The 26,173-nt window shown below is 38.7% G+C and overlaps 1 protein-coding gene across 1 annotated transcript; it reads right to left on the bottom strand.

The window, feature by feature from the left end:
• Positions 1–295: 295 nt before the first annotated feature.
• Positions 296–21,844, bottom strand: LOC143468574 (LIM/homeobox protein Lhx3-like). Its single transcript, XM_076965882.1, has 10 exons — positions 21,644–21,844; positions 18,254–18,533; positions 4,150–4,270; positions 3,561–3,684; positions 3,010–3,090; positions 2,686–2,867; positions 2,525–2,602; positions 2,134–2,239; positions 1,813–1,977; positions 296–1,688 (listed from the first exon to the last, which is right to left on the bottom strand). Exons 1-10 carry the CDS (start codon positions 21,678–21,680, stop codon positions 1,324–1,326), a joined length of 1,539 nt encoding a protein of 512 aa, XP_076821997.1. The 5' UTR covers positions 21,681–21,844; the 3' UTR covers positions 296–1,323.
• Positions 21,845–26,173: the final 4,329 nt, after the last annotated feature.

Genomic DNA, 26,173 nt, shown 5'->3' on the forward strand with positions numbered 1-26,173 from the left:
AGTTGCATTGTGAATGGATAAATAAATCCTGCTTTACATACTGCGTGAGAATTGCTTGTAAGAGTGAGATTGACATCTTTTTGGTTGTAACAAACAACCAATACACTAGGACTAGGGTAAAGTTTTACGCTTGCAGATTTCCTATACTTAAATTTTGGATTAACTTTTTGACTGCTTAGTAGCCAGTCATTCTGCAAAGGCATACAAGAATGCCTGGAACAATTACACGTTTAAGAGAGACAAGTTCATTTAGATAACAACCCACATCGAAATGGTATAATAATAACAACAGTACTGGCTTGATCGATGTCATTATAATACGAATACTACAGGTTACATATATTTACGATAAATAAACAAACATTAAAATGCACGAAGCCGCAGACTGCTGTAGGAAACGGTGTACCAAATGTGCAAGAAAAACCACACACCATCGCACACTTGAGTGTGTACTATATAAATTTATTAACGTTTGCACTTTGTTCGTTGCGTGTTAGATGCCGAAATATCCTTCAGTTTTGATGTGCAGTTTTTCGTTACAGCATCATCATATTGATAACTTTGTGCAAATTGATTTTCAATCATGCAACTGATGACAACCAAAATAATGTTATGTTGTTTCAGTAGAGTTTTGAAGCTGGGATACATTTTGCTTTAAGGCCGATCACTAGCCTAATACTTTACTGTTGTATGAAAACTTGAAGTATCAATTTTCAATAGTTTACAATGTAAAAAGAGGATCGTTACCAACCTCTGGTATGGGTCAATATTCAATAGAGAATAAACCGCACGTAGGCTAAAAAAAATTACAAATACTATGGCCTGTGTCTTGGGGCGAATAATACAGTACATCCATGTTGGGCAAAGCATTGGCCATTGTAGTTTGCAACGCAAACAATTCACAGTCGAAAAGAATTGAAGCTAATACTGCATAAATAGAACTTCTAAAGGGTTGACAAACGCGATTAACAAATGGCAATGTACCACTCAAGACACTAAAACACTTTTTAACAGTTCTTTCAGCAAGCACGACATCTCCAGAACCAACTTCCTGTAATACTGCAGATCGGTCTCTGCCGCTTAAGAGCGGTGAAAGCACGCCGCCTTTTGATGTTTCACTCTATAATTCGGCTGCTTTTAGTTGGAGTCTGTCGTGGCACGACTAGGCTACCACATTCAGTGCCAATGGGAATGGAGCTGTCTACCAGGAGTGAAAGTTGAGTATAAGACATTGCTTGATAATTGGATAAGTCGCACATATACAACTTGGAGTCGTCGGTGACCTTTTATCTTTTCTTCATATCCTCCGCTCACACGTTCGCATTAAGTTCGAAAAAAGTTATTCTGCATGTACATGAGTTTATTTATTGGATTTCCTTCGCTTGTGACTTGGGCGGTGGGAAAAGCATTCATAGGGCCGGTCGGGGGGTACGGTTGGCAAATATCTTGGAGTGTAGCTGCACTGGAATTGTCCCCCAAGCCCCCTATACCTCCGCTGTTATTGTTGTTATTGTAATCGTTAACCTGCGACGCCAAGTTTAGCTGAAGTCTCGGCCCTATATTCATCGATGACGTCGTATCTGATGACATCACAGTGTGCAATGGTGGCGTCAGGTACGTGCTGCTTGATTGCTCCATCGGAAGCAGAGCGTTCTCAAGGTCGTCTTCGTACATAAACTCGCCAGGCTCTGAAACAACGAATGTTTTTATCAACAAGTAGGCTGCTTCAGGTATATCCAAGGTAGCGGAAAACATTGGACAACAACACAAACATATTACTGTACGTTAGCAGTTGACTGCGGTCATTCTAACCGTGGATTTGAGCAGCTGGTTGATAATATGGAATTGTGCTGCCTTCTGAAACTGACGCAGTAGGCGAGGTTTGAATGCTACCTGGCGACCGGTAGGTGTCGGAATAAATGGAATTTTGATGTGGAGTTGGCATGGATGTGTAAGATCCAGGACTAGATAAGTCATCTAAAGATAAATCATTGTTAAAACACGATTATTCAAGTTTTCACATGAGAAGAAATCTCGAAGCACTCAACATGATCAGAAAAAGCAAATGGCTAATGCTCGCCGTAAACTTGTCTTTATAAGAAATTGTAACAAAAGGTGTAGTAATATTCTTACTTTCGGAATCCGAGTCTGTGGTTTTCTTTCGACGTGACCTACATCCCGAGCGCGCACCTTGTCCGCTACCGTCCCCTTGCGGTTGGCGTCGAGCGATTTTTTTCATCTATGTTGAAAAGTTTCGATTAATACTTTGTTTATTCGTTTATGCAGGGAAATATGACCAACTGCAGAAATGGAGTCAACTTTAAATCAAACGATGTGGCGTTTATGTATATATTAACTTTAGCATTTTTAAACACTTTTATTAGTAACTTCGAGGAACAATAGTTGGTAACATATGGGCCTACTATACGTTACGAGCATCACTACACCAGTAATGACGGTATAATTGACGATGATGATATATATGATAGGACCAGTGCTTAATAATGCTATAGTTTAACGATACCTTTGCCCTTTGGTTTTGAAACCATACTTGAACAACTCGTGGACTTAGTCCAGTCTCGGCAGCCAATGTCTCCCTGACCTAAACGCAAACAATTGAAGTATACTTAAGAATAACGAAGTACGACAAAGATCAGAAGAAAAAAAACAGGTTACTTCGCTTACTTTTCGACAAGGTTTCTGCGATACTTCGAAAGACGCTTTGAATTTTCGCCTCTGTGCGGTTGTCAGAATGGTTCGAGGTCGCTTGGCTCGCTTTGCGTCACTAGCTGAAGTAACCATGCCCATTGAAGGAGATGTCTTGCTGCCGTTTTTGTTGGCTCCCATCATGTTCAGGTGTTGCATTCCTATTTAAAAAGAAATAAACTTTTACAGTTGAAGCATCAAATAAGGCTTGGGTTAAGATCCTTTTGAACAAACAAATTAACTTGATGCATTTTTACAAAAACCAGAGCAGAGTACTGGAACCATTAAGCCTGTCTTGCCCACCTGACGGGGTTGTAAAACAAGGCACTCGTCCAGGACCGAAGTTACCAGGATGTCCAGTAAACACTTCCTCGTCGCTCTTTTCTGTCAAAAATTTAGGACTTCTCTTATAACATACACCAACTCAATTCCAGTCAAATGTGCTTTAATTCAACTATTTTATAAACCTTTTGAATGCATCAGGCGTAACGTCTGCGATGTAAATATTAAAAACTTCCCTGTTTTAACACTTTCGTAGTAAAGTGTCGTGCTTTAACCAACGATTTTCAATATGAAAGCCATAGAAAGTTACACAACAATAGTCATATAATGTTTGACGTAAACAAAGTTATTAGATATAAATCCGTGGTTGTGGTATGGAATGTGTATAAATAAATTTTGCCGATCACATGATGCTTCGTGATTTCATGACGTGTTGTGTTGTTATATAACAGCGATGGAATGAGTAGTATGGTGTTGTTGAACAATAATTACGTACGTTAGCATTAAATACATTTTTGTGATTGTCTCGTGTTGAACACGATCGTTTCGATTTTAAGCACACAAGTTTGTACCTGAGTCCGATGCTGAATCATCCTGTACGCAGTAGCTCGTGCGACGCATGACGTCATTTCTGTCCAGGCATGATTTGCAGCAAATCTGATTGCACATATCGTTCAAAACGTATTGGTCACCCGGCTGCCAATGAGAACAAGAGTTAGAATTTTTCAGAAAATTTCCAGTAAACAAATCTCTCAAAAACGTAATGCTACCAAAATAGTTGCTTCGGTAGGAAATATAATAATACAGTGGCTAATGCCCTGTCCAAATGTTGTTGTCGACTTGGTAAATTGTTTCGCCTCCAAAAATACTATTCGTACTACAAAAGTAATGGTTTTACGCAAGTCGTAGCGAGAACATATAACGAGCCGGAAGATATTTCTGGCACTGCATGCTATAGCTGAGGTGAATATTTACTATTGTCATTCAGGCGCGTTATTAAATACCGTATACACACACAAAGATACTCTTTTAGCGAATAAAAATATAGCAGTTTTATTATTATTCTTGTAAGTTTATACTTAAGGTCAGACAGCGGCGAAAAGGAGTTCGAGTTTGAGAACTGTTGGCAAATCAAGAGTTAAAGATGAGTTAAGACTGTACCTGCAGCTGTCTCAGACAAACAATACACGCGAAACACTTTACATGGAAGGAATGCTCGCCCTCCCGCAAGACCAGGTCATCACAGGAGAGGGTTCCACCGCATCTACGGCACTGCTTTAACCTAAGGCAAAAAAACAACGTTCGGTATCACACAGAGAGCTATGTGTGTGGCTGAATGAAACCATAATCATAACGTTTGCAAAGTTTTGGTAATCCATGAAAAGTCCGGGATTGCTGTTTTTTTCAAACAGTAGAGAATTGTTTCGAGACATATCCTCTTGGATTACAATTTCTTTGCTTAACGTTTTACCTCTTTTTCCCTGGTAAGAATACAAATGTATACATACATTTTTCTAAGACCCACCAAAACATAAAAGTATTTCGGTGGCTCCAGACGAATTTTCCACTTGAGCAGAAAAGATTTTCTAAAGTAATCTTGTACACGTGCCGGTAGTATTACATCTAATCCATTAACTGGCAGTTAACAACTAAGGGCTATCAAAGACCACCACTGTGCTATCAGGCTCATAACGGCTGATCGCGAGATCTTGAAAAGCTTAATATTTACAGTTGTGACAACAATGCTATGCCTGGACATTTACGTAACTATACATCGAATAATATGAAGAACTTTGCGAAATGTTATGCTGTAAACGATGATGATTTCGTGTTCGTAATTCGTGATCGTCGTTGTGAGCTGCTGTTTTTGAAAATCAAACCAGCAGCAACGCACGTCATAAGCGACGAAGATGTTCACACTATGCCTTATATGAACAAGAAGTTTCCCAAACAAAATGGCCGACAACTTCCTGTCTATTAAAGGCAGAGCGGAAATACATTATTAAGACTCAAACCGCTCTCAATAACAACTGAAATATGAAACAGTTGAATCGGCATAATAATTAACAGTGGGTTTATTGCAACATAACCCACTAAAGCCTTACTAATAACTAGTACCGGTAATTGTCAAAGTAATTGCGACTGTTAATAGTAAATTTTGTATGAAATTTGGTTGTGTGTTAAAATTAAGTTGTATAGAATGTTTTCTCCATTCGGTTGTATAGAATCGTTAACAACCGTTAAAACTTTCTAGTAAAATCACCTTTTCGTTAAATTACTGTATTTCCACTAGGTGGTAGTAAAAAATCACACACTAAAGCAAACCATCTAGCCTATAGGCTGATGTATAATAATAATTGCATACTGATCGATCTAAAGGTAAGTATAAGCCAGCACTGATAAAAATTGTGAAACCGAGCCAGTGTTGTACGATAGCAGCGTGTCAGCAATTAAAATCGTCCGGACTTAAAAGCGACATGGCAACAAGTGAGAGTTGCTTCATTTGGAATAGTCCCAACTTTTGATAAGTAGCATGCAAATAGAACGGTTGGAAAACAACTGAGACATTTTTCAGCGGAAAGATGACAAGACAAAAATAAGGTTTGCTTTTGTAAATACCGTTAAAGTGAGTATAGATGTTTCGGCGGTGTATGCAAATTGAGCAGTTAAAACCTCTGTCCTGTCCAAAAAAGGATAGATTCCATTTTTGAACCGCTCTAAACTTATCTAAAAATATCTTTCGTTTTGAAACACTTACATGATTATACCCTTTCTTAGATAAACATATAGTTCAATAACACAGCAAAGTTGATTTATAGCCATCAAGTGGCGATGGTATTTCCATGCATGGTTTGCCAGTTTTTGTAAGCGTTTAAAGGAAAAAATCTCATTTAGAAGTTTAGAAATAATACCCTTGACAACTCCACATATTTCATGAGCGATTTATCAAGTACCATCTACCAAAGGTATCAGTTCAACATTTAATCAGAAGCTTCCGACCAGGGACACGTCCATACTGGCAACTAAGTTTGTTACAATTTTCGGACAAGTCTGTTTTTAAAATAACCCTAAGATCTCAACAGCGCAATGAAATCACGCGCGTCGTGAGGTAATGCTAACAACAAAGCGGTGTAGGTGGCGGCCCAAGGGCTTTTAAGTCGATTGAGTTGAAGAGAGCCACAAATAAACGCGGCAAACAAGCAACAAGACTCGTACAAATTAGATAAACACAGCTGCGGCAACCCTAAATGCGTACAATAGTTGACCAAAATACGGTCTGGGACACGATCCACAAACGATATTTCCCCCGCACATGTCCGACTTGATAAAATTTGTAAACCATCCAGCAGCTAACCCAATAACTTACTTCGAATGACATCATAACGCTGGGAGGGGGCGGGTATGTTAAACGTCGGATGATTTTGTACAAAAATTGCACCACTATTAATTTTTCTACGATAATCCCACTACTCTAATTTGGTGGCGACTGTGATACATAAACGTACGAAAAATACATAAACGTTCATTAAACTAGAATGCCCATTTTATGTGACGTTCTGCGCAAGTGCGAAGCGGGTATCATGCGTTAAAGCGTGAGTGGAATACATTTGCAACAACCAAACAGGAAAACGAAAGAACAAAAATAAAGATTTTCGATAAAGAACAAGTCTGTCAATGAGTGTCGCAACAAACAGAGGCGGACAGACTGTCACTGTTAAAATTAATTTCATTCAATGCTATATTTATAAACGGGGAGAAAATACGCACGGACGAACATGTTCGTCAATTGGATTTTATTGATCTTTTTCATAAGCTGTCACAATATTTTGCTACTATGTAAGTACAGCTGTCGAGCAAGTAGCAAATGGTGTATTCCTTCACTCATCGCTAGGCGACGACACGACCGCCAAATAGAAGTCCGGTGGATCCACGAAGCGAGGCGAGGGCTCCAGACCAAGGCCGTGAAAGGACCGACGGGCGCTTTTAATATATCCGAACAAAAAGCATGCTGTAGGTACATTGACGCTTCTTGTGTGTTGACCACGTAGGAATTTGTTACAAGTGTGGCTAAAAACGGCGGTGAGGTGAATAGTTGGCGTCTCTAGCATGGTCCCAATTTCTGCCCTTCCCAAGCGCCACTTCTACGAATGCCATTTATGTTGTTGTTTTGCGCAGCACAAAAACTTTTCAAATATTCTACTTGAAAACAGAAATCCTATTGATGTACGGTTTAGCCTATAACTGATTACGTTCACATAAATCATCGAAGCATTTGGCCGTTTTAATGTTGTCCAGGTTTAATTCTCCAAAGATGTGTCTTTCTTTCCAACAAAATTTTTCAATTAAAAGGAATTCCAGTTTCAAGATTTCTATGAGTGTGCTCGAGTGTGACTGGCACGTGTTTGGGTGGCAGATAAGCCCCTAAATCTCCTAACAGATTAAACCTTGGCAGCGGGTGAAGTAGACACAAGTATGTCTCTCAGCTATTATTAATTTTTCTTACGGTTTTGTCCGGAGCGGGCAGACTTTTGATCCACAGGCTCTACGGAAACCAACGCGGAGCCATCCCTTTCGCATTGCTTATAACAACGTAACATATGCTTTGTAATAAAGTTAAAAGGACATTAGCACTTGGTTAGAACGAGCCTTGATCCTTTATACGTTCGCGCTATTTGATTAAATACATGCAAAACCCTTGACAATTTATAGTCTGGTTCAAACTGCACCAACGCAGACCAATTTCATTAAATTACCCAATGAAAAAAAGTTGAAGCCGTCAAATGAAGTTGGCTTAACTTGTAATACAAACTGCATTATTGTTAGTGCCTTATATAACTGCTGGAAGAGATTCGAAAGTCGTTTCTATATCGTTTTCTCCCGGTAGATTAAACACTTGCTTTTGTCATACGTGATACATTTCTTATTTCTAAATGATATACGACGGTTGGTTGACTTGCGCCACACAGCATACCGAAAACTTGTGTCAGCAATTTTGATATTATCCAATGATATGAGCTGTGAATACTATGAAAAGTCAATGACGGGATGTTTGACAGTTATTTTGACGAAAGAAATGATGTCGAACCGACATAAATATAGCAAAATGTATGCTAATCGCCTTCAAAACAAAATTGACATAACAAAATTACCGGTTTCAACGCCAACTCGGAACTAATTACCAAGTCTGATAAAATCGTTTGCGTGCCATAAAAGTAAGTATACTTCTGAAGACTGATAATTACCTTATACTATGTGAATTTCTTCTGTGTGTGGGCCTCCACAATTCCAGCCTGTATACTTAAAGAGAAAATGCTTTCCGGCGTCAAATGTTATTTGTTATCTTCCGAAACAATAAACTTTCAAAATAGCAGCTATAGTCCGAAAAAACAGGATTTCTACGTGAATACTATCACACAGATGGAAACAGTTAAAGCCATCTTATCATAGTCACGTATGTTTTAATTTTCTTTTGACTTCGCGTTTCAAATTGCCCGGGGTTAAAACGTTGGAATTCCGAACGCATAAAAAAGTAGGAATTTGTTAAACCTACAAGATTTCTCTTTGATCTTACTGCACTTCACAGCTGGTGTTAAACATGATGACAACAGCAAAACGACCGGTCGATTCTTGTCCGTAATGCGCGGCACGTGGGTAACGCAGAAACTATTTAAGAATTGCAGCTAAATCCTATAATCAATTTTAAGTGATTTTCGATGTGTGACGTAAAGTGCCAGGCACAAACGACTTTGACGAGCCTTGTAACGTGCCTTTTAACCACCGCTGAACCCATTTGTAAAACCCGATAACCACACGGTATCCTGAAAGAAATTTATCACGCAACTCATGTCGATTTACAAAGGTTTAAGAATGAACATTGCTTTCTGATGAAACATCTTGTAAATGTAATCCTGTAATTAAATCTATTTCCAGTAGTTGCATTACGTTTTTTATTTTCGTCAAACACGTCCGTAGAAACATAGACTCCTCTTTTTCATGCGGACAAGTTTTTGCTATGCTGATGTTCACATTAAAATGGTTAAAATGTTAAACAAAAATCAACTGACAATAGCAGTACCCAAAGTTTTGTGTTTTCGGCGGCAACCGATCCAAGCATGCAAGCAGCGTACTTTTTCCTATAGCAAAAATTGCTTTCAAACATCTTGCATTTTTTTCTTCCAGCGCCATTGTAAATGCTGAACCAAATTTGTCCAAGCAGTCGCTTTCAAGAAGTTTTACAATAACCAATTTCAAGCGAAAAGACAAACCATACATTCCATAAACAGGATGGGCTTTATTTTCGGGAAAGCTTCGCGGCAACGAAGCACTCAGACCTCTCGCATAACATGATCATCGCTGTGATTACCAGATTTTATCGGGAAGTATAAGCTTAACCTTTTGACATTGCGGAGATCACTCCCCAAAATATTAGTAAGGCATCTTATTGGTCATTTTCAGCCAAAAGCGCCAATAATGCCGTCCTCCTAACCTCGTAAGTACTGTTTATGGAGAAAATACTGTCAACTACAATAAATACGTCGTTATCATATTTTCACTTGTTTTTCAGTTTTGATAGTTTTTCGTTTTGCTGTTGTGTGCATCATACGAATTACAGGACGCTTTCGACGACAAAATAGGTCACCGTTTATTTGTAAATGTTTAAAATCTACAAAGAGGCATTTTCACTCTAAGTGTACAGCTTAAACAACGTTAAAACGCCATAAAAGTGGTTTAGCGCAAACTTGCCATCCCAAATAAGCAGCCTCACCAATTGCCCCGGCCGTAGACCACTACCACAAAATATTTATGAGGACTAACAGTCGCGCCACATTAATAATTGACCTTCTCAATGTTGAAGGTAAATTATACGGAAACTGTGTACATATTCACGGTATAAATAATGCACAAGAGCTGATTTTTCTATAAACACTGCAATGACGCAAAAGTGAAACGACGGTCAACGAGCTAAAATTTGCTTAAAGACACCTTAAGAGCGGTTTAAAAGTGTTTAAAATGTCTTCGCTTATACGAATGTAACCATTAGAAATTAGCAATTGCTACTATAGCGTTTTACGATTTCTACTAATATGGTTTCGGTAAAATATCGGAACTAATTTTTACCGATAACAATCTGATACATCAATAGGCCACTGTAAGACAATGTAGTGGTTACCTTCGGCGAGGTTTAAAAAAACTGTTAAGATACCAGTTTTAACGGCAACAGCAAAGCCAATGTAGCCCACATATCTTTACAACCGTTTTCGCCGTTCTCTTGTTAAGCTTACGCACCTGCCGTCTTACAATAGACCTGAGATCAAATGCAAAGATACGTGGGTTTCGGACAAGTTTTGTTTTTTCCATGAAATCGATAATAATAATCGATATCGTTTTACCGCAAAACATACGGCAACTATCACATATATAGCTACAACCCATTGCCGTTATATCAACATGAGTACGAAAACGCAAACACCACAAGCAACCAAATGCATTTAACTAAGGGAAGGCATAGTCCCACGTTTTATACAATTTGTGCTGTAGTCGTATTGTCAAAAGTTTTTGCGATATGTGCTATAAATTTGGTAGGTTTCACGTTTGTATGCCGTTGGAAACTTGTAGATGACTCTAACAAAAACACAACAACTGTACCAATTGCGTGGGAGCTAGTAAATTGGCTAAGTTCGTCATATCTTGTTCAAGTAAGTTATAACCGTTTTCTAAACCGATAGTCACAATATGAAAAACCAAAGCATGTTAACATCGAACGCACACGTGCATTCATTGCTAACAATCGGTAATCATAGTTTTCACGACGGACACGAAAAAAACGTGTATGTGTAGAAATGCACATCGCGATCAAGTGCGGTTGGAAACAAATTATGTTAGATGCAGTTAACAAAAGACTGTATCGAGTGATTGAAACTTGTTTTTAACAACAGCGTGTACCTGAAAAGACAAAAAGAAACGAGTGTGCAAAAAGCTAAATCATCGACTACATGCGTGGCGGAATTTTTAAAAATTTGGTGTCAAATTCTTTCAAAGCCCCTCGAGACAAATGCATATTTGTGGTTTTGGTGGTTTGTTAACTCGTGTTTTGATAACGAGATTTTGCGAGCTTTTGGTCGAGAGACGACTTCCTGTAAATCGTTTCTCCTCAACTCCCACCATTATTGAGTAACAATGGTAACGTTTTAGCACGGTAAGAACAGTCGTCTTATGTTTCCAAGATTTTTCTGAAAAACGTTTTTCGGATCTTCAGGAAACGAAGCAATAAAACACCCATTCTTTTGCATGACCGCAAGTCAAAGTATTACGTAAATTAGAATATATAGAATTGCGGGATACAAGCACACATTTATGCTCACTGCCGTATAAGTCTAAATTTTACTACAGTGCAGTTTACCCGATAGAGCACTTGCGCAAATCAGACGTCATAGAAGCGTTTACACCATACACAGTTGCCAAAATAATTCAGCTCTTTTCTAAACTTAGCCTGGAATACAAAGAGCGGACGAATTGCATACAGACAGATACTCTGTCGTCGCCGCAAAACAATGTTGTTCGACAATCAAGTTTAAAGGTGATGTTTCGGACAAGGCACTTCGGTCGCAAAATCGCAAAACACAGAAACTTACACGGAGTAAGAATTTGGTAAAGGGCGATATTGATAGTAAAAACCCTTCTTTTAAAACATAAACAACAAGCTCTCATACACCTGTTAAGCTAAGTAGGTACGTAGCAAGGCGAGTTTTGATCAGCACCTTTTCAAGGAAGGGCACTTTGAGAATGTTTGACATTTTTCGGTCTCGAGGTGGCGTGTTTGCGGTAAATAAATAAAAAATGATGACCGGTTGGCAAAAATAGCTTACCATTAACGAATTCAGACCGTCTTGTCTTGTCCGTGAGAGATGTTCTGTTAATATAGACCTTCCAGCTTCATACTTAGGATATCTGGGGAATTTACCAAAGAACTTCATTCCCGAAAAAGTTCAGGTTCAATATTGCATTTTTGTTTCCGGAAGGTAATATGCTCGCTTTTGTTTGAAAATGGCTGCCCAAGTTATGCCATTTTCAAAATGGACGACGCGATGTGCCTGTGGTGACGTCATAAATTCAAACAGCCACAAGTAAATAAGTAACTGGTTTTTGACAGAGAAGAGACAGAATCAAACAAGTCCTCGGTTGCTTTGATCAAATTGTTGCTGTAAAATACGCTGTTTGCTCTTGGTGTGACGTCACAAAAGAAGGTATCGGCTCAATATTCTAGAGTGATGCGTTCAATGGCGCAACATAACCTTTCCCAGCAAAAAGCGGTTGTTAAACGTGGTATTTTGGCGTAAAGCTGCATATTAAAACCTCTCGCTAAACGGGATCCTGAATTTTCAGTTTACAAAAACGTGCATAAGTTTTATGGCAAAAGCATTTAAACTTTTGCCTCGCGTTATCGTTTTTAAACGTTTAAGAAGTTTACAAGCCCAACTGAAAAACGCAGCGCTACAAAAGCGATGGACGTTTTTACACACAGACGCTTATTTACAAGCCAGAGCTGGAACTGACATATATACGACTATTTGCTCGAATATAAAACGCAGCGCCGAACTGATACCCCGCAAATATTTACCGAATCGAACAGTAGCCAAAGGTCTTTAGAAGAGCAATGATAATGCACACATCAAAGCATACCTATCGGCATTGTTCCATTTCCTCAGGTAACAATGAAATCGCCATTGTGGCGACCTTGGGTGTTGGTGAAACAATAAAAGCGAATTACGGATGACAAGTCAGCAATCCCGTGTTTGCTGGAAAACTTATCGCCAGACACGGCGTCTACCTTTGTGCTAATGGATACGAATCAACATCAGAAAGTCAAGCAACAAAGCTTGGATGTATCCAGCTTTATATATTTGTTACTATTTCCGGGCGGCACTTTGCTGACAATTAGTAAAAAAATTGCCTGCCCGCGCGACGCCACTGTGTTACAGACGACGACCGCGTCTCAAAGACAGCCCAATGTAAACACATTTGTACAAAAGATTTCTTCTCATTAATCATTTATACCATGTTTTCTGCATTCTAGTGGCTAACAGAAACAGTGCAGCGTTCTTCTGCCAACTTTAAAGAAATATTTCAACAAAAATATTCCCAAAACTGCAGGAAATGTAAACAGCATGCCCTGCTATTTTCAACCGAGAAAATCCTATCACGTGGCTTGTACTTTGTGTATAAGGTTACATGCACTTAAAGCGACATAATCCCGAGTGTGACGTGATCTTACGTTGCATCCAAGTCTTGGGCCCTTTGGTGGAATTTCCTGTCGGAAGGTATTGTTCATTTAGGCTACAAGAGAAAGAGGTTACATCAAAAGGCGGTGGACTAAGGACGAGCATACAAAGCTTGCGTGTGGTCTTTCCGCAATTCCCGGTAGGGTACACATTTTCGCGCCAGGAAATTATGGAGTTTGGAGTAAAAGTTTTGACCGACGTCTCCAAGACATGTGAGATCAAGGACAACATCCTGTTTCTTAAACCAGGCAGAACACCATCGTACCGAGATGATGATCTTTTTTCACTTCGATCAGGCTCTTTCGGAAATTTACAAGAGGAAACAGGACATTTAAGGACAACGAAAACCTTGAAGAAAAGGCTTAGGACTTTCACAGTACGTGCGAACCACCGGAAATCCCAGTTAAATAAAACAAATACAACGACGTTTTTACGACCTACAGCTGCGTACATCTTTGTCAAAATCTCATACACTTTACGTGGGAAATAGTGGACATCGTGAGAAAACGATTTTTCAGGTCACGTACTAATCGCATCATCAAACTTTATCATGACTTTTACGGGAGGCCTCTTGTCGGCCAGTAAGTTGGTTGGGTTTTCTTGGTTTTCCTTCTTGCTAAGAAACATCACAAACGTCCTTGTTCGACAACTGTAAATTAAGAAGTTTTCTTTAAGAAGGATGCGTTAGTGAGTTCATTCCGTTTTGGGGAAGCATAAAACTCCTTAATCTCGTGTTGCGACAAACTTAAAACAAGGCTAACCCTGTTGAAGCATGTAATTCGATCTCCTAATCTAAAGTGTAACCACAGTTCGAAACGCTGAAAAGAGCTCTGTCGTGTGGTAATAGCAAAGAAGTGAGCATTACACGAAAAGCCGTTTGGCGTTGAACAAATGCGTGACAATTTGGCAGGTGTAATAATGACAAATATTCACGCTAATAACGGCTCTGACAGCCGCATGTTGTAACATACTTGGTTCCGTCTTTAGTATCAGGTGAAGTTAATACTTATTTTAGGCTCAAATAGATGGCTTCCGCAATCAAATTGCAGGGCATAAGGGCTTAATAACCAGGTTTTCAGCGCAGCGCGAAAGGAGAAGTGGGTGCCTATCAAACCCAGTTATTTCCATCGTAAAGCGTCCGTGCATAACGAACGTCTAATGCCCAGTCATGCTATGTAGCCTCAAAAATTCATGGAATGATTTGTGTAGTGAAGTAAAATGGGAATCGTCATAACTTTCTGCCCCAATGCGGACCTGTCTAAGCAGTTTATTACAATCCCGCCCCAGGAAGCCAGACGGCGCTTTAGGAACTTGTGCCAACGCCAGGCCCCAAGCTGCGACTTACAAGTCTAGCGTTTATTCAATTGGCCTTATTATTTGAGATTTGTAGTTATAAACGGGCGTAATGGGAATTGAAGAAGATAAGCGGTCGCCAAAATGTTCACGTAATTCAATTATGGACGTGTTAAGACAGTAATTTGTACAGTAGAGTGTTTGGCATCTTGCTCGCTAAGGGTTGGACGCGTCAGATAAAATTTAAAACAAAATCTTTTGTTTTAATACGTTTTCGAAAGGCCAACAAAACAATAACTGATTCATGTTCATATCGACTCAAACAATCGATAGAGCACGTCGATGGTTGGTTAAACAAGTTGGGGATCGAAAGCGATATAATCAAATTGAACCAGAATCAAACTTGATTCAACCGGACATGGGAAAATAAGATCGGTGCTATACCGTGTTGGTTGGAATTACTTGAAAATTACCAAGTAATTCTCCACTCATTAATAAAACATGCAAGCACCTAATCGAATTGGACGTTTAAATAACATCAACTTTGTTCTTCAACAAAACCACCATTGCACTTCTGCAAAAAAAAGATGACGTTTCGCAGAATAAAATAGCTGAAAATATTTGAAAAAAATTAAAAACCATTTTTCCTGGCAAGTAAAAAACAGTTTTGAGGGCGATTATCGAAAATCGCTAAGTATATAATTGACATAATCTTTAATGCAATAATGACCGGAAAATCAGATTTTAATCACATTTTAGTCTTTGCATTATCTATAGCTGAGTGTTGGTGGAAGTCATTGGGATAAGGGCTAAGCCTAACAACGTTTAACACCAATACTTTGCTATTCCTTGCCTAATCTTTTTCATTTTTAACTAGGCCTTTGGCGAGTATCAACCGCAAAGTTCTTTGATGTCTAAGCCGGTCTACACGCCGTGTTATTGGTCCTTAACGATCTCATGTAAACCAATAAGAAGAGGGGCTTTACGCGGATGAAAAAGCAGATACGGTTCATGGCCACCCTGGATGACGTCGGGTCCCACTGTCAAGAGTTGGCGTCCCTAATTCCTGCTTAGATTATGCAAGACGAAATTAAGCGAAAAACCACAGGCGTCAACCGTAAGTTGTCAAAGAGCGATCGATGAAATATGACACCCGCTGAACAGGCCCATAGTCGGCCCTTCTGGAAGTTAAAAGGGACTTCACGTAGTTGGAGGGAATTTGCTCTGTCTGTCTTGCTGTTGGCATCAGAGTAACTTTGATTGTAAATGCTACCAGTTACAGCTATGTAGCTTCATGTTATGATACCACGATCGTGGATGCACAACTTCTTTTCAGGCGACAGTACCCCGGAAATTGACTGCAAACGACAAGCAATCCCTTGTGTCCAAACAATGAGACGTTACGTCATTGGGGCAATGGAAATGCAAATACAAAACCCTTTCCAAAGCAAATTGAGGACTTGGGTGTATTAAAATTGGACTAATAAGCCGTTTGAAAGAGGCTGGCTGTAGGTACAAGTATGAGTCTGATATTGCAACGATTATGTTAACTTCTTTCCCAAGGCATGATCTACAATCTACATGATCTACCAGTGGGAATTGCAACGCTATAACGTTAAATGGATGACAAATACAGACAGCCTTGGTGCCAAAACTATTTCAACAAGTCGACTTGAGAGAGTTGGTTCCGTCGCGTGTGGTCTTTCAATGATACATTGAACGGATGGCGTAAAATGTAAATAATACGTTTGAAGAGGCGCAAAATGAAAGTAAATACTGAAAAAAATACTGTCAATACTACAAAAATACTGTCCTGCTGCAGTACACTATTGTGGTTCGAACGTTGTTACTATACATCACGCCAAGGTGGTTTATGACTTTATGGGCAAACGTTTTGAGTAGCTGAATAAAATCTGTAGCCACATCGCTTTCAGGTTAATGTTTGTAATGCTGATGTAACTTCACGACTTTGGTATAATACTCAAAGAGCGCAAAAAATATAGCATTTGGTATACCTTTACGGGTCGCAGGCGGTGCTAATTCGGACCATGTTTTATCTCATGTCACGTTGTAAATGCTTCACGTTTATTTTTAACCTAACGATTGACCCCCAGGAGTGAAAGCATGGACACGCTTTCCGTGATGCGACAAGTTCTACGCGTTCGAAAATAGTGAATTCGAAATCAGTAGGTGTGTGCGGCGGAAGTGGAAATTGGAAAATTGAGCACTTTCATAATGGATAAATATGCATGTACATCAATTGCACAATGGTAGTCAGTCGGTATGGCGCGATGGCGCGTTTTTTTCTTGGCATGGTTCCTCTAAGTCTATAACAAAACAACACCAAATGCCGGGACAAACGACCGGTGAAGAATATGTCAGTTTGTCGTGCCAAATTTGATTCACAATCTTAAAAAATGCATAATTTGCCGTGTGTGACGTAAGCGAGTGAAACATGGCGTATGCCGGACCAAGTGTAACTTGAACAAGCGAAGATTTCGTGACAAATACTTTGTGAGGTTCATAGCAGGTCATCGGTATGAGCTATTTTGCACAACGACGCGCAAAATTCCTGCAAGGCGTTCCGACAAATATTGAGAAAATAACCTTTAAATGGTTGTCATTTTAATGTAAATTTAGCATACCACTTACATGTTTTTCTGTTTAGGACGGCAACTCGCGAAAACCACACCCCGCCATACAATGCCAAAATATTTTGTGTACACATTTAACTATGAGTTTGTTGTTGGAGAAAAAACTTCTAAATTGGCTTAACAGTCAATATATTCTTAAAAAGACGAAAGCAGCTTTGCTTGTTTCGTGGTTAATAACACACCTTACTTTTATAAAAGAGTTTTGTGGCAATATCGGACTGCTAACTGACATTTCACAGCGTGTTACAAATTTAATTGGTAGGAAGGCTGGTGAAGATAATTCCCAACGGGCCACAGTTCAGTTACGAAAAACATACAAAAACACTAAACAATTCAATTGGTTGCCACCAGGTATGGGCATACAACGCACTGACACCTTGTTTATTTTTGACATAGCGATGGCTTATCTATCTCTTGTGTATTACGATGAGCCTTTTCCTATTTAAAATATACGTTAAGGTCGGGGCGCTTTTTCAACGGCGTCATAATACCCAGCCATGCGATTTTAAACACACGCGTCACAGATGCGCTAAAGCCGTCATAATCCCTGTATTTTGATGTCACGATGCTACCCTACCGAACCACCCACAAAGAAGTGATCCGGAATCGGGTCTCGGTCCCTATTGTCCGTTTCCACGCTAGACCGGGCACCAATGTTGGCGAGTTAATTTTAAGCAGGTGAAGTCGATCCAGGGTACATAGAATTTGCTACAATTGCGTATTATTATTTACAAAGTGGGCAGTGACGGCCCTTACAAATGTAAAGAAAATAAAAAGAGCGACTTCTTCTCAATTAAGGTGCGAATATTTATGTCACACAACGTCGTCAACGCGTCATGAATGGACAAGTTCATATGCTCACACCTGCAGAAAAGATTTATGAAAATCCAGCCATTGTGATGCTTTGAAAAGGTCTGAGTCGATCAACGTGAAAATGGACACAGTTGATCACACAATCGATAGCAAATTAGGTTTAATATAATAAATACAAGTATTATCAAAATACGTAAGTCAACAACATGTATTCTGAAAACTCACTGTTTGTAATCGTATTGGCAGTATAATTTGTAGTTCTTCGTAAAACATGAGTCTGTCAGAGGTTGCTTGCAGACGGAGCACTGCACGCACTTTTCATGCCATGAGCGCTTGTCTACCCACATGTAGTATTTGTCGTATATCGGTCGCTGACATCCAGCACAATATACCACGTCGGTTTTGACCGATTGGCGCGGGCTTGGGTCGCCCAAAGCTCGGCCACTTTCGCCAAAACTACTCGATACGCTCGTCGGATTGTGTTTTGTTAAAGTCACTCTAGTTTCTGCAAAGAATATTTGAACATTAGCAATTTACCAAATGTTTAAGATTCAACGAATTACCCAAACCAAAGGCAGAAAATAAAACTGAAATAAAAGAATACGGATTGATCTTGTAATATTTTTATTAAATAAAATTAGTGTGACGATTATTGTTCGCGTGCTTTTTGAAAACGGTTGTTATACGAAGGGAATTGTTCCATACTAGCCTACAAATTAAAAGAAGTCGTAAACAAATGTCTGGTATTCTAGTCGGAATGTGTATGTCCAAGAAAATTGGGCAATAGTTTAGCAGTAAGATTTCAAACCAATCACGATATCTTGAAATACTGAGACGGGTTGTCTGGAGGGCAGAGTTAGGGAAAGGTTAAGCAGCGAACTTCCATAGGAAAACTTAAACGTTGCTGACTTGCTTTAAATAGAAAGCTTGTCTGACTAACGATTACGCAAATCAGTTACTTAGAAATTGTCAAGAAATTATCATTCTATGTCCGTTTCGGCCGGAACTCGGCGCTATCCGAAATTAAATTAAATCCGTTTCCACTGATATGCAAGTTGAATGCATTTTATACGATATCCGTGCAGGTTTGTTATTGTGCAATTCATTACAACCGTTTTTTCTTCCCCATTATATATATTACAATTTGAAACAATCTTTCATTTAACTTGTGTTCAAGCATTGCTTTTTTGAACTCGTGTCTATAGGAAGAAAAGAGAAGCACGTCCACAGGCATGTGTGGGACCTTTTATGACCAACCACATACAAAGCCAAGTACAAAATCGAATCATGTTCTTACACGTACAATCAAATGGCGATACTTTAAAGTGAAGTTTCACCAGTATACTGCTATCTCCTTTTTGACATATATTATTGGCATTGTGACAGTTAACATGGCCGCAGAAACCGTTACCAGGTTATCTGATCAAACAGAAGGGATGACGACAATACGTTTTTATGGTAAACTTTTTACAGCTTCAGTTGGTGCCTGTCACCAGCAAAGTCTTTCTATTTGCGTTTGGGACGCAGCGAGTTCTTGTGAATTCTCGTTTATAACGATTTGTTTGCCGTCGGATTGATAAAAGTGTAGTAAGGGTGGTTTCGATTGTCCGATTAGAAAAGGTTTTTGCTTGTTCAAGAACTTGAATTTACTTTAACGCAAAGTAAGCCTTTTGGTTGAAATTCCTCGGCCCATTGTAAAAGGCTTCTTTCCTAGGCCCTTTCCAAATTATCTTACTGAAGTAATCTATAACTGTCGCCTAGGCTATCGGAGGGAAAATCTAAAATCGGGAACTAAAAAACAACGCCACTGACAAAATGTTTGAAGGGGGCCTGGAAAGAAAACGTAAAAAGGTTTTTGCCCCGCCCACCCATAGTGTTTAGTGCTGCGACCAGGGACGAGTAGGCTACATCCACTTAGAACCGAGGCCTACTGTGAGACAAAACTTTCAAGCACACACAAGAGAATCTCTTTAGTAGAGTTAACTTGTAATGAAGGGCATTGGTGGTATAACGCATTGACTTTAGTTTTTGCCTTTTTGATTTTGGTAAATCAAAGTAGCTAGAGGTTTTGGGCTGTTGGCCCACCTTTGACATCATTGTTTGCTATTATGACCAGCAATCATTTTTAGACTGAAATAACCGAAGTTTCTCGCTATGGATTACGTCATACACCGTTACTAACACAAACACGCAAATTTTCCGTTTTCTGGACATCGGGAGGTTTTTTGAAGCTATTTTTAGAACTTAAAACACATCACAGAACATTTTTTGCCCTTTCATCTATCTGCAATTGGCAATCGAAGCAATTGTGAGGCCATAATTAGTTACTTAGCGTCAATTAACGCAGACGATTGTCGGTACTGCAAGGTAATACGTGAATTGTCGCATTTTTGTTTATTTTATAATGATCTAACTTTAAGTAAACATATTTTCAAAAGTTTGGCTACGATTGTAAAACCGTGCTAATGGACGAACCACTAAAATTGTTGCAGTGCTAAAAATAGCTCAGTTTCCCAAAAACAAATTTGAGATTGAATAATTATCCACTATTGGATGCAAATCGCTGTAAATATATTAAACTACAAAATAAATGGTTTTACAAACCTTGGAATATAACAGTATTTTTCGTGCTGTTCATTAACAGTTTAAGTAACTGTTCCTTTCCAGACTTTATTTTCTCGAGTAAGTGGTTCTACCGCATGATTTATATTTCTCAGTTCAGTAGAAATAAATATAACATAGAGAATCTTTAAAATGGTGACAGGCAAACAATCTTTACACCAAAATATCACAAATTTATACCGAAATATCACAAAATTTGTGACTTGACGTAGTTACAAAATGTTGTCTTACTCTTTCATATCTAAGTAATTGTATTAATAAGTTGAAAATGTAAAATGAGACAAAATCTATGGGTTTTAGTAACTTCTCTTTTTTGATCCAGGTTCTTAAATTCTTTTCCTATCTATGTTATGTTTGAGATCTATTTGTAAGTATTGTCTATTCAGAACTCGTTACGTCACATCATCAAACAATTTTACGTCTTGGTTTAAGTCAATCAAGGAGATTGCGATAAAACACTTGCTAAACTTCAGCATGACAACTTGCAGAGAACAGCCTCCGCATAAAAACTCAACATCAACGCTTAGAAATTGGTGACATTTACAACATGTTACCTATATGACGATAACTATTTCAAACGAAAGCATTAGCAAGTTTTATCCCAGTAATCTTTTTGTAATTTTTGCAAATCTTTGATTCGTTGGGGAAAAATTATAGCGTTTGGGATAGCGAATATAAACAATTGATCATAGTTTGTAAAAACTTCATTTCTTAAATGAAAAATCTTCATAACTAAAAATACATTTAAAAAATATGATTATCCAGATTGGCATGCATAAAATATGGAATTTTCAGAAAAATAACAACACAGAAATTTCTTGTTTCATGCACTTTTTATCACTAAAAACGTTTTAAGGCGTAAATGAAGGAATGAAATTTTTTGATTAAAAATAGACCTAGTTAAGCCGCAAAGTCATTCAACAAACAATATATTAGTCATATTTTGCCATTTGCAAATAAAACAGAAGTTTAACATCGGAACAAAATTCTTACCTTCCCCGTTTGCGTCATCATCGTCCATATTTGTCATAGCGAACGATTCCACTTTCTTGTTGGACACCAGTTTTATTTGCAGTATTGGTCCAGTGCAAAAAAGTTAAATTCAACTTTTTATAAAATTGTTCACTATCCTTTGCTGGGTAAACATCATTCTTGTATTTGCCGTTAATTTGCTACAACTTAATAGAATTACCTAACTCTGTAATTCAAGAATTTGAAGTAGATTTTAAAAAGCAGGATGTTTTTTAACATTTGCTTTCTTTTTGTAATAATCTAAAGTTAAACTGTCTGAAAGCAAAAGATAGCACGCACGATTTTATCCAATAAAGATATAGGTTATCATGAATTGAATCGACTAAAGAAATACCAACTCCTTTCGATTCTGCCTATTCAGCATGTGCAGACGATACCGTGTATAGAATAAGGTAAAATTGAATTGTCTGAAAACTTTTCTTATTATCCAGACTAAATACATATTCTATTTGCATGATATAGCCTTATGAACAACCTAACCATTACGTCATGTATGGCAACAGATTCTTTTGCCAAGGCGCCAGTCGCGTGCAACCTCGCGACGCGCATCGCGGCCTGCACTGAATAAGCAGCTATGTAGCCTCAAGTGATCCGGGTCTGGCGAAGTTAAAATGGCGGACTTCTCCATAAATATTTTCTTCTATTCTCGTATGTAGCGAGTCTTCTTAAAATGACAGACTCGTATAAATATATACGCGCCGTTTCGTGTTTTCTTTGGGAATGCAAAGAAATCCGGACGCTATCTAAGACCTTTTCCTATCCGAAACGATAATATTGGTTAATATCTTGCCGCCTGTGCGGCCCATACATCCGCGGTTAACGCGCTTATGCAATGCTTAACTGTTCATTCAAGGTTATCCCGATAAGCCGCACAGTATATTACACACTAAATTACAGTGAATTTGTGCAGTAAGCCTTGACATTATCCGACACAAATGAACATATTCAGAACCTAAAGAGCTTAACCTTAACTAAACTATAAATTAGGTTTGGTTTTCAAACTATGCCTGTGAATGTTTAATACTGCCTGTAAAATAATATTAGAGCGTATTACGATGTTCGCAAAGAAGTTAAATTCTTCTCCGTTGTTACAGTTATGTATATAAGTAATCACCATGCCATTTCTATGCTTTCGATTCATCAAAAAAACACGGCAACATTTTAAGCGGATAGGTTGAGGTGAAAATATCTAACTTGCCCTCAAGTGCGTCAGCGCAGAAATTATCCTCATCATGGCCTCACAAAAATACAAGAAAGTTTAAACAACGTCATAAAACGTCACATTTGCCGTGAAAAGCTGATACGAAAGGCGAAGAGCAGCGAAGCTATGCACGCTGCTTGCATTTCAACAGTTCGTCATTAATGCTAGCAGCGGCCGAAGATTTGCCTTTTCTATATGAGTATAATTCATTGGGTCTTGAACGGAGTAAATTGAAGACTATAATCTTCCCGAACGACTGACAATGTGTATTGGTATCGCGGTAACCGACTTAGCTGCTCACAAAGCCAGATTAAACACATAGAGCGTTAGTTTTGCGCGCATTTGAAATATTTACGCGTAAACATTTGTGTTTGGGAAAACATATATAGTCGCTTCGACGTTGCTTCGATCCGGCAATCGCAACTGTCAATATATAATCATGAAGCAAACTTAAAGATCTTGAGTTTTAGTTCAAGTTAAAATGTTTCATCCAGTTATTTGTCACACACGATTTCTTCTTTAGACAAATTACATTACCAGCTGACTCAATTAAACCAAATTCGGAAGCTGCAAGCTAACACGAAAGATTGCAGTTGTCTTGATGCCGCCACCGGATGTAGCGTAAGCATACGACATGACTAGATTTGATATAGGAAATGTAAAATTCTGTCCAAACCACGGGGCCGTATAACCTGTCACGTGCTGGCGAGAAGGCCGTCCGAACTTTAACGCGAATAATAAAATCGTGTGACACTATATAGCAACTTCTCGCTGGCAACCCGATTTCAGTCGAAAAACTTACACGTTTACAGAAGAAGGCTAACAAATCGTGACAAAGGTGTCATGCACAAAATACTACAGAAATGCATGCATAAAAATTATTGTCTGATCTCCAAAACACAACTTAAGTTGAGCATTCAAAGCGTCGTACAAGCTATTGAGTTGCATTAAAAATATTTTACTAACTAACAGGACCGGACGAAACAGTTAATCGCGAACTAAATTTATTTTCGATTCAAACTGATGAAGTGTCTATGTAAATGTCACAAACGTTTGTAATGCGTAAGTACTATAACCTCACCAAACAACGGTCGCCTAATCTCGTTACAAAGGTTTCTAACTGGCACCAACCTAATATGGCGTTACAAAACATACGCGAAGTATAAGCTGTGGTTATCCTACGCATACTAGTAAAACCGTATGAAGCTTTTTGTGTACAACCTTGTCTTATTTACATTTAGAACACCTGATTTCTCTCTGTCAACGGAAGCCTATAAAGTTTACTTGCGTAGCTACGGGTCTCCATTCTGTATTGATTTCCCAACCGTTTTCAATTTTGGCCTAGTAATGCGGCATTTTCAGAAAAAAGGTGAAGACTTGGCTACGCCTACGCGATCACTATACAAGAGTGTGGAAAAGGCTTGGACGACTTACAGAGCTATACACTGTGCAGATAGCCAATAAAGTCCAAAGCTTTTTTCTGCTTCAAGTGGGATGTGCTATTTAATGATGCGTTTGTGCCCGAATGCCTTTACACTAACTCCTATAAAACCTTGGTTTAACACCAAACGTCTCCAACCTCGTGGCTTTAGTTCCAAAGCAATTGACAAAGTTTTGCACCTGTGTAACACTACTTGCTGTCCTTAACATGACACAGATTTCTTGCTGTTGCGCTATGACCCAAAACAAATTTCGTGCACTTGAATCTCTGTGTTCTGTAACAATTACCGCCAACATTAACAATGGCTCGTCATTGTTTGTTGCGCAGACTAAAATTTCCTAATGACAATGCCCATTACGATGTGTGACACATATTTTAGCACAAGAACGCAGCTGTACAACTGAAACGTTAAATGACGTGTTTAGTTAATTGGACTTGCATTTTATTTCACAAGTATGCAAAACAAACTTCAAAACATCGTTACTGAGCTATTTAAGGCTATTTAAATTACTTATCTTGACCTACAATATTCATGCACAACGCACAAACATACCCATAAAGAACATATCCAAACACAACGTAACCGACTCTTATAACTAAACTCGTTTTTTTGTTGTCTTTATCATGAAAGCCTTGTCTATGAATTGCTATTCGCGATAAGAACTGTGCACGCTGCAAAAGCACGTTTCTCATGTCACCCGGCTCATATGACGACGGCTCGCGCCAAAAATGTCAACTCCCTGCTGCACTTCTTGCAACCGCACCTGAAATGGGACATCGAGAGGATTGTAAACTTTCGCCGCATTCGAAACGTCTCGCTCCGGCTGAAAGTGATATTAACTCAGGCGCTGTCGGAAATCCGTATTGGATTGTATTATCAGTTCAAGCGTGTGTTCCATTTGCTAAGCGTACTAGCTGCCCAGCAAAAGGCCGACAGCTTCTAAAAATGCTGAGGTCGGATTAGTGTCCCGCTTTTCTACCGTATCGGTATAATTTTACAAATGCTATAACCCTTGCGTTCGGCTATGCGCATACGCAGTGACCCGTAACCAAGCCTAAACAAATAGCCTTATTAATTTAAACATGCTATCTAGCACTGATACCCGTTTGTATTTGTAACGCTTCACGCTGGAAAAACGTAAGATTGTCTAGACCTGTTAAGCAAATGCTTGTATAATAACGTGCCTAAACTAAAAACATTTGGTAGGCTTCTTAAGCGGTTGGCACGAACATTTTTTCCCTGCAAGGCTGCCATATCTTTTTCCTCTTGTTAAGACGAAGACAGTGTATGTTACGACCAGTCTTTTTCAGGTTTGGCTTTGGCAACTGCTCAGAAATTTTAAGAGTTCGTGGTTTTTCAAGACTAACTTCAAGTTTCTGCCGTAGTTGCAGTGGTGTAAACTTTGAGAGACCGTTTGAAAAGTTTAAAAGACCGTTTCGGTCCCACAAAATACTTTGAAATACCACTGGTTACGACTACCCACACAAATTCAAAAGTCTATATAAAATTTTTCAGACTATATATTGCGTATAACAGACACATAGTAAATATAAACAAGCACTTATTGATATATAAACTTAACGTTCTCTTCTTTAAGACACTTTGAGCAATTAAAGCGTTTGCTCGTTTATCGACAAATTCCTTCACTTGTTTACAGAAATTGAAATTGAACAAATTGGTGTAAAAAATGGTTTGGTACATAATACTGTGGCATATATGCGTTTTGGTTGACCATATTATGGCATACCACAAATAACTATAGTCTGAAAACACAGCTTATATTATTAGAATACACAGAATGTAAATGCAAAACACTCAAAGAATATCTGTTTAAAATAACAACAAAAA

This window comes from Clavelina lepadiformis, chromosome 8, assembly GCF_947623445.1.
Source record: "Clavelina lepadiformis chromosome 8, kaClaLepa1.1, whole genome shotgun sequence".
NCBI classification, from domain to species: domain Eukaryota; kingdom Metazoa; phylum Chordata; class Ascidiacea; order Aplousobranchia; family Clavelinidae; genus Clavelina; species Clavelina lepadiformis.